The following is a 10,720-nucleotide window of genomic DNA, read 5'->3' as shown; positions in this document are numbered from 1 at the left end:
CATATACATACATACATATATATATATATATATATATATATATATATATATATATATATATATATAGATATATATATATATATATATTATCTGAAAAGATATATATTATCTGAAAAGAAGTACTCTCTAAAATATTAGAGCAGTAATGTTATGGCTGGTTAGAGAGCAACCACTGGTTTCACACCTATAAAGTGCTTAGCTATACAGGTGACCCATCAGACTCAAACAGCCAGAGGCATATAACCTCTCTGCAACTGGAGGGAGGAAAATATCATGGTCAGTTAATTTTGTAAACTCCCAAAAATTTCGGATCAAAACTGTAATGGCAAAACCTTGGGTGAAGTGAAATTGTTCCCTTTAGATTGGTTCCAGCTATGTTGAAGATGGTTGATGGTGGCAGTATCTCCTTTGTTGACAAACATTTCCTCTGATGAGGGTGCTGGCTAAATACTTCATTTTCAGAGATTAAAAAGGTCCCCAGGACAAGTTACTTTTTTTTACTTAACCTGGGGACCTTTTTAAACTCAAAAATACTGGTGTTTAGCCAGTGTCCTCATCAGAGGAAATTTGTATTGGAAACATGGAATTCTCATTTTGCTGATTAGGGAAATGCTACCACCATCAGCCATCTTCAGCATAACTGGAAAGTGTCAACCAAGGTTTTGCCAGTAGAGTTTTGTTCCAGAATTTTTTGTGTTTTAAGTTAACTATGATGTTTTCCTCCCTCCAGTTGCAGAGAGGTTATGTGACTCTGGCCATTTGAGTTTGATGAGTTACCTATACAACTAAACACTTTATCTGCGAAAAACCAATGGTCACTCTCTGCTCGGCCATAACAAACAACATTCTAAATATATATATATATATAGACACACACATATTATTCACACGAGGCGTAAAGCCAATCCCTTGTTATAATTATGTATATAATTATAAAATATTTTGTATAATTATATATGTATATATATATATATATATGTATATATATATATATATATATATATATATATATATATATATATATATATATGTATGTATAAATATATACATATATATAGACAGATCTATTTACCAATATTCATGTGTATATATGTGTGTATACATATGCACATAAACATATACACACATATACAATTATATACATATAACTAGACATATACCTACACACTCACGTGTGCATGTACACACACACATGTGCAGCCTTATACAAATACAAAAGCAGAATACAGGAAAACTTTGTTTGAATTTAATGCAGGCTCCAGCAACTTTTCACTGAAAGTGGATGCCTAAAAATTGAATGTTAAAAATACTTGAAAAATTGTGAGACTGCATACCTCTTTGAGAAGCACAACCTGAGAGTTCAACAGCAGCCTATTAAACATACCTGAACTATAGTCACAACCACTAGTAGGGTTCGTGTTTGATAATGCACTTCTATAAAAATTATACCTATATATATATGTGTGTGTATGTACACATATACACACAAAAATACATACACATGTTAATACATATATACACGAATATGTACATACATATATGTATATGTAAACATATATATATTATGTATATATATATGTGTATGTGTGTATGTATGTGTATTCATATACATGTATATAAATATATACATAGATTTATACAAATATATATATATATATACACACGCATATATATAATATATATATATATAGGCATACATACATATGCATGTTCATATATGTATATACATGCACAAATATATTATATATGTTGTGTATATATGGGTCTGTATGTGCTGTTATATTCTATGTAAAACAAAGGTAAAATTTTCAGAGATTTTGTTAATTTTTTATCAAATACATGTCTAATGGTTGTCATTATCTAAGCAGGATACTTTTCAGCTGACAGGGAAAATACAAGTGGCCTCTCCACCAAATGAATTTGGTGATTTATTGTTTCATCAGGGCACTTGTTTACACAACCCTTAGTCTCTCTTAATTCTGAAAGATCCCACATTTTTTGTGGGTGCCCTTCTACCTAACCAACATTAGCTGATACTTTTAGTCTAATCTTTGATATTAGCACAAGGTTTTGAATCCTGCATATCAAAACACCTCCAGTCTCCTATTTTTATTTTGTTATAGTATAAGAAAAAAAAGTTACTTTTTGTAATTAAGCCATAAGAGCTAGTATGTAGTTGCTGAAACTGCACAATGTAGCAAGTCCAATTTCCATTCATTTACCTCTCTGTATCTGTAACCATTTTGTTACTATATTTCTGATGAAATACACTGACTTGTTTCAATTTATTTTGAAAATAATTGTGAATTTAGTAAAATAGCTTTGTCATTATGAAGGTGGTATTTGGAACATAAATTAACAAAATTCTGATGGCAGGTTCAAATTTAGATTACTTTAAAACAGGAAGTTTGTGTCATAGAACCAGAGGCAATCTTGGGCAGGTTGGTATCAAAAGGTTTAAAATGAGGATTGTGTTTAAGATCTAAATATTTGGTAACATGACCCATTTATAGACAGGATGATACTATGTCTAGAATACTGATAATATGATGAAGTTCAATCCCAGCCAATGAGCTGGACAACTTGTATCTGCATACCTGAAATATAGTACCTATGGATTTCTTTTAAGCATTTGATCAACCACCTTCATGCCATAAATTCATTGAAGCAATGGTGATTAGGTTCTTAACAACAACAACAATTTTTCACTGTATTTCAATTTAGTTTAATTTAGTCATCAATAACTCTATTTTATACATCTATCCACCTTGTCTCACATTCTTGACTTCCAGTACAGAAATGAAGATCAATAACTTGTTTCATCTTGTTACAATATCTCGACCTGATATTGTGCCTCTAGCCACAGTACTTACAAGAAGACATCACTACTAATTATGTTACATTCTTGCTTTTGCACAGGAAATTACAAAATTGTTCTACATCTTTTAATGTAATGCAAATATTAATAATGATGATGATGATGATGATGACAATAATAATAATAACGATGATGATGATAATGATGATGATGATGATTTATTTCAAAGCCAAACTAGATATTGAGTTGACAGCATAATGTTTAAATAACAAAGTTTTATTTATCACATCCAATTCTTTTGTTATGTAAAGCAAGTTTGAAATTTATCCTTTCCTATAGATTCCATCAAATTTTCCATGCCAGCAAGAGGCGGAGGAGAACTTTTAAAAATACGCAAATAATTACAAGTATCTTTACAATCAGATACTCTTTCTTACAGATGTTTAGTTTTAGTTAGTCTGAAGTAAGCAGATTAATTTGTCAAGGCAAGATAGCAGAACACAGTCTGTAGCAAAGTTTGAACTCGTGAATATGGGAGTCAGTAATCTACAATTTTAACTTCACAGACAATGTGCCTTTATTGTTAGATAAACTGCTGTAATATATATAAAACTTATAATGCAATAAATATAATAATAGATTCTAATGTTTATGTATCTGTTTCGCAAGATTCTTGATGTGAAATCATGTGTGGAAACAGATGTTGTTATATTTGGGGATGGTAATTTACTTTTTTTTGCCAATTAACTACATGCACTATATACTTTATTGAAGAGGTCACAGGATGTGTGATGAAAAATTTCAGACAAAGGATACTAAAATAAGAAGAGTAATAAAGCTGAAGTGAAGGACAAGTATACAGTGGTTAATTGGAAAAAAAAAAAAGCCATCCTTAAATATAACAATAGATTCTTAGTTTTACATTTAAAACTTCATATTTTATAACTGATTTCTTAAGTGAAAACAGCTATGTAATATGTTCATGACATCGATGTTGCTAAACTGATTAATCAATGAAATGAGTTACCTAAAGTTTGAAAAACTGTATAGTCAACTTTTTAAATACAAAATCCAAACAATTCAAATGGAATTTACTAGAAGTACAAAAAAAATTGGATTGTTCCCAACAGCCAAATTTGAAAAAAACATATCTATAAGCTAATAAGCAGTTTGTTAATTTACATAGTCAAAACTAATACTCTAACACTGAACCCTTTGCTAAATGCACCTTTAAAGCTGAGGAGTTAGACATGGTTACGTGATGTTACTCTGTTAAAGACTACAGCTATAGTTTGTCATGTGCTGTGTTGACTATTTTTGACAGAAAAGACTAAGATATGGAATATAAGATCTCAGCGTTTCAAATGGAATTGGTTTGAAATAAGTGAAGATAATGATGTACTTTTAGCAGGCTGAATGATTTACAAAAGAGTTTCTTTGTTGGTCATAGCCTTTAAACATTAAATAGTTGGCTATATTCAAGAGATATATTTGCCAGAACAAAGAAAACTTATGAACATTGCATAAAGTTTTAAATGATATTTAGAGAGGAAATTTTTCAAATTAAATGTTAACTTGGAAAATGATAAAAATTTAACAAGAAAATCATTAAATTGGTGTCATTCTTTATATATAGTGATTAACAAATTAAAAGTTATTTAACATTATACAGACTCCACCCCACCATGGTGGTCACATGACATTCAAATCAGAGAGCCAAGGGTTGAGTCATTTTCTCAGCAGAATGCTTTGATTGGAACAGTAGACCAGTTGTTGTAACAGATACTGGAGAAAAGATTAAAATTAAATCTCAGTTTGTAAACTGGAACTGAACCAGCTTTCTGTTCCGGAGTTGAACACGTAAGTGACAAGGCCACATTGATGACCCTAAAACAATATTTTGTGTGTACAAGTATTATATGTGAACATACATACACACACATACACATGTGTGTACTAGTTATGCCTTTTTTTTTTTGTGAAAAAACATAAGAGTGCTTGATACATACTTATGGCGGTAGTGCATAGAATCTGAAGTATGCAGGTGTGCGTACATAAACTGCACATAGAATTACAAACTTATACCTAAAGATACCCTACTGCTGCACTCAAATGAGGATGGGTAAACAAAACCTTTGGGCATAAATTTATAATTCTAGTTACAACACACACACACACACACATGTTTTTATACATATGTAGTCAATAATGCTTGGATTACTTTTCATTCATTTCAATTTAATGAAAGGGTATAAATTTAACAACACAAAATATATAACAATTAATAAGAACTGTTAACTATATCGTATATTGTTATTGTATTGCCTGATTTGCTTAGCTGTTTCATAACTCCTCTCAGTGTGAAAGTTCTATTACAACATGACATTTGATTTGCAAACTACATAGAGAAAAAAACAAAACAAAACAAAAAATTTTTTAAAGCAACAAAACATTGAATTGAATTGTGACAATGTGACATTTGCTAACATTAGCAACTTTTTTAAAATTAAATTAAAAAGTAGAATCCCATTTTATTTTTAGCATTTTAAACAAAATGTACACAGGAAGTAATATAAACTATAAACTTCCTTTTTACCTTCTTTTCTTTTAATATAAGCATAAAAATAGAAATGATTTTATATGTACACATTATATATATTATATAATGTGTATGCGTGTGTTTGTATGTGTGTGTGTATATATATATATATATATATATATATATATATATATATACATATATCCATTTGAAAATATGTAAAGGAGAAAAAATAGTACAAAAAGGAGCTTCCATGGATTTATTGCAAAAAGTTTAAATTAATGTTAAAAAAATGAAATTGCTTGCAATTTTTAAAATAATAATAATAATAATAATATGATGATGATGGTGATGATGACAACATTGACAATAATGATTATGGTGGTTGTAGTGGTGATTGTAGTAATGGTGGTGGTGATGGTATATTTTGATTAGGCGCAAAGCCAATCATCAAAGTCAGGAGTATGCCTAATAGAATGAACCCAATTAAATTATCGCTACTTATTTTATCAAATCTCTAACAGGATTTGAACTTTGGACCAAGAATGAGAAATCTAAATGCTGTATTTATTTGCACATTCTACTGTCCATCATCCTTACTGATTCATGATGATGACGATGATCATGACGACAATAATGGCAATAATAATAATAATAATAACAACGACACTTTATTGTTATTTTCCTCTCAATAGTAACACAATTAAAAATATGAAAATGGGAATCTGCTGGAATGATTTGCATTAATATCAACAACAAAAATAGAACAAAAACAAGAAAGAAAAAAAAAAAAGAATAATACCAATTAATTAAGAAACTTCTCCATTTAGACCAATCCGAATATGTGGAGCTGCCAGTTAAAAACTGTTAATTGAAAGTTATTTAGATACAAAGCCATCACTTCCACTCTATCACATTGAATGATTGAAACAGTGTGTCATATATATAAAAACCTAAGAAGTTCTCTAGTTTATGTTAAGTATCATAGCTAAGGCATGCTGGAGTACAACCATAAAAAAATGGCATCATTATTAACTAATTAATTAATTAATAATGATAATAATAATGGTTTGTAATTTAGGTACAAGGCCAGCAATTTTGAGGAGAGGGAATTAGCAGAATATATATTAGCTAGCCCCAGTGCTTTACTGGTACTTTATTTTATCAACCTCAAAAGGATGAAAGGCGAATACATCGACCCCAGTGACCAAGTCAAATACATTGACCCCCAGTGACCAACTGGTACCATTTTATCGATCCCCAAAAGATGAAAGGCAAAGTCAACCATAGCAGAATTTGAACTAAGAACATGAAGACAGATAAAATGCTCTTAAGCATTTTGCCTGGCATGCTAGCAATTCTGCTAGCTTACTGCCTTAATAATAATAATAATAATAATAATAATAATAATAATAATAATAATAATAATTATTATTATTATTATTATTATTATTATTATCATTATTATTATTATTATTATTATAACAACAACAACATATTGGTGTTGAAAAAAAGGGAAAAAGACAAGCAAACAAGAACAACAACATGAAAAAAGGGCATCTAGCCTTTTACTTTTTTTTATAAATGAGTTTCTTAAAAAACATCTTTTATTCTGATTTACTCTTGTATTTCTTATTTAATAATTTATTCTAGCTGTATCTTGCCAAAGAAGGTTCATTCCATTTCATGTAGGAAAAGTCAAATTGGAGTTAAGTGATGAAGAAAACAAATATTTAAAAAAAAACCCTCAATTGTCCTTCCTCCACACAACTTTAATACCTTAAAATTTGCATGATGAAATAAGTAAGTGGAAGTGTGTATACTTGGTATTAAATAACTAACATTTGTTGTTGCTACTGTATATATATATATATATATATATATATATATATATATATGTATAATACTATGAATAAATTAGTGTAGAGGGCCACTATTATAGTTCTACATGTAACTGACAGGATTCTATGTTATTAATTATTTTCACTACATCACCAATTCAACAATTTGGTGTTGTAAAAAAAGCCATGAAAAAAACAAAGGGAAAATAATCACATGGAGTAAACAACAAAACAGAAACTACCGGATGATCAATTTGGCAACAAAAAAAATAAAGAGAAGGAAAATCAATTTGGCAAAAAAAAAAAAAAAAGAAAAAAGAGAAGGAAAAGGAAAAATGAATAAATAAAGGGGAAGAAAACATAGAAAAGGTAATCTTATAAACAGTATTATGTATCAGGTTTTAGATCAGTCCGAGGAGCATTTGCTCCTCACTTTAGCTGTTTCAGCGCCTTTTAAAATAAATAAGTTGAAATTAACATGTATAATAGGGTCACAGAGATGAGCAGAATAGCTGAGTGTGTCCACATGCATCCATAGCCAACCACACAAACAACCATACTTAAGGTGTATACATATATGTACATATGAACTATGTATACACAACACACCCATACTCTAGCAACTGAACACTTGAAAACACAAGTGTGAATTTATGATTGTGTGTTTTTACATATATTACACACACACACACACACACATACACACACATTGTTGAATAAATTAAAGAAATGTGTACATTTAAAAATGGCTGGAATTAACATAAGCCTTTTTAAAAAAATATAAACAGGACAAATGTAAAAACAAATATAAATTTTGAAAAAAAAAAAAAAAGAGCAGTAAAAGATAAATAAAATTTCAAACACAATTTTAAAGGAAAGGGGGAAAAAATTGATTTGAAAAAATAATAAAAAGTATCGAAAACAAGAAACTTTTTTTTTTAAATGAAAGAAAACTTTTGAAAATAAAAACTTTTTTTTTGTTTTTCCAGTTTAACAAAATCGATTTTGAATTCATGATTTTGAGAGCTATCTTAAAGCTGCCTTATTGCTTGGTCAGTTTGAAAAGGGATTCTGTCCTCTGCAAAATTTTCGATTTTTCCAGAATTATGACATTGTATATGTTCATTTTCTTTTCATCATTGGAATATTCTATATGTTTATGACGATGATGGTGATGATGATGATGGTGATGATTTCGGAGGTACTGTTTTTAGTACCTTAGTCACATATGTTACTGCTTTGTACCACTGTGAACCTTTCTGTCTGTTCTATCACCCCACCCTCCCTTATAGTAACCAGATAAACACAGAGGCCATTATCATTGGAGAACACATGCCTGAGAGTTGTCACCAAGTCGACCGGCTGCCTTGGCAAAGCAGATTGCTTGCATCCAGTTGTTTTGCTCTAATTCATTTTCAGCATGTATATAAAAGGCACGGCGATGATTTCTCGGTTTAATTCGGAAAGCATAACTTTTTTTGTCCATGTGGCTTTCAGAAATTTCAGCGTTAACCAGAGAAATTCTTTTGGATGTGCTCTGAAAAATAAAACAGAAAAAAAATCAGAAATAAAATTAATAACAAAAAGAAACAAAGATGAATCATTCTTCACAATAAAATAGGGAGAAAACTAGAAATAGTTGACAGCTTCCATTACCTAGGTGACCAAGTCAGTAGCAGAGGTGGATTCTCCAAGAGGGTAGCTGCTAGAATAAGAATAGGCTGGGTAAAGTTCAGAGAGCTCCTACCTCTGTTGCTAACAAAGGGCCTCTTCCTTAGAATGAAAGGCAGATTGTACAATGCCTGTGTGTGAACAGCCATGCTACACAGCAGTGAATCATGGGCTGTGACCACCAAGGACATGCAAAGGCTTGAAAGAAATGAAGCTAGTATGCTTTGCTGAATGTGCAATGTCAGTGTGCATGTATGACAAAGTATAAGCATCTTGAGAGAAAATTTGGGCATAAGAGGCATCAGATGTAATGTGCAAGAGAGATGACTGCACTGGTATGGTCACATGATGCATATGGGGAGGACAGCTGTGTGAGGAAGAGCCGATCTTTAACTGTGGAGGGAACCTGTGGAAGAGGTAGACCCAGCAAGACATGGGACAAGGTGGTGAAGCCTGATCTTCGAATGTTGGGCCTCATAGAGGCAATGACAAGGACTGAGACCTTTGGTGATATGCAGTGCATGAGAAGACATATCAAGCCAAGTGAAATCGCAGTTGTGGCTGATGCCAGTATTGTGTAACTCGCACATAAAAAGGGCCTTCAAATGATGGGCGATATAGTGTGCTTGAGAAGACCTGTGAAGCCAAGTGAAACTGTAGTCATGGCCAATGCCAGTGTCATGTAACTGGCACCCATACTGGTGGCATGTAAAAAGCACCCTTTGAACTTTGGGCCTCATGGAGGCAGGGACTAGTAACCGAGACCACTGACAATATACCATGCTTGAGAAGACCTGTGAAGCCATGTGAGATTGTAGTTGTGGCCGATGCTGATGTGGTGGTAGCACATAAAAAGCACCCACTACACTCTTGGAGTGGTTGGTGTTAGGAAGGGCATCCAGCTGTAGAAACTGCCAAATCAGATTGGAACCTGCTGCAGCTCCCCAGCTTACCAGTTTTCAGTCAACCCATCCAACCCATGTCAGCATGGAAAACAGATGTTAAATGATGATGATGATAATGTAGATTATCAGGACCTTCTGACAAAACACTTTATCTCATTTGTATTAAACTAAACAGATAATAGTCCCATCCTGTTTCTTATAAGAGTGATTGACATAATGAGGTTTTCCACCTGTACAGGGATAAAAGTAGAATATAACATGTCCCGAACAGTACAAGACTCCAAGTAGTACAGATCTAGTGATGATTTGTCTTCTACAAACCATTTCTTTCCATGTTATTCTCACATGAATAGCTGAATGCAGCAATGGAAGCTAATGAATCCTTCATTTGAGAATTGTTCCTAATCCACAGTGCCTATTTACAACTAAGTACATTGGGTCATTGGTAATTTTAATATCTTGGCCAGGTACACAGCACTGTTGATAGAATACACAAAGCTGACCACTTGGCTGTTCATCTGGCATCCTTTTAACTTGACCTGTCATCCTAATTCATTTAGAATATACAAAACCACTAACATTCAAATTCTTATCCAGTGAATTGTAAAAAAAGCATATAAAAACAGAGAAAAAAAAAACAAAAACAAAATCACCAAAGACCAGGAAATATGTGAAGATTAATCAACCTAAAGGAATCTTCTTCGATGCCTATACACACAGAGAAAATAACAGCAAAAGCAATTTTAAGGGAGGGTTAAATGTAAATAATATTTCTGAATTTTGGTTGTCACCAGTGTATTGATTTGGTTAAGTTGGTATAGATGAATGCAAGAATAGTAATTCTATCTGAAAGTTGTTTTAAGAACAAAAATGTTTATTTATGGTTAAATAGAACAATGTATTGTTCTTACAGCCAACAATAGAAAAGAAATATTTACAATAAAAT

At 31.5% G+C, this 10,720-nt stretch overlaps 1 protein-coding gene across 1 annotated transcript in view; it reads right to left on the bottom strand.

Moving 5' to 3' along the window:
• Positions 1-3,014: 3,014 nt before the first annotated feature.
• Positions 3,015-10,720, bottom strand: part of LOC106880322 (uncharacterized) — an 86,867-nt gene continuing 79,161 nt past the window's right edge. The window contains exon 2 of the mRNA XM_014930199.3: positions 3,015-8,735. Within this exon, the coding sequence (XP_014785685.1) occupies positions 8,517-8,735 (219 nt within the window). The 3' untranslated portion in view covers positions 3,015-8,516. The remainder of the gene's footprint in view (positions 8,736-10,720) is intronic.

The sequence above is a fragment of the Octopus bimaculoides genome, chromosome 11, assembly GCF_046866305.1.
Source record: "Octopus bimaculoides isolate indiv1 chromosome 11, ASM4686630v1, whole genome shotgun sequence".
Classification (NCBI taxonomy): domain Eukaryota; kingdom Metazoa; phylum Mollusca; class Cephalopoda; order Octopoda; family Octopodidae; genus Octopus; species Octopus bimaculoides.
The sequence above is the reverse complement of the archived record's forward strand: the minus strand, read 5'-3'. Positions and strand labels throughout refer to the sequence as shown.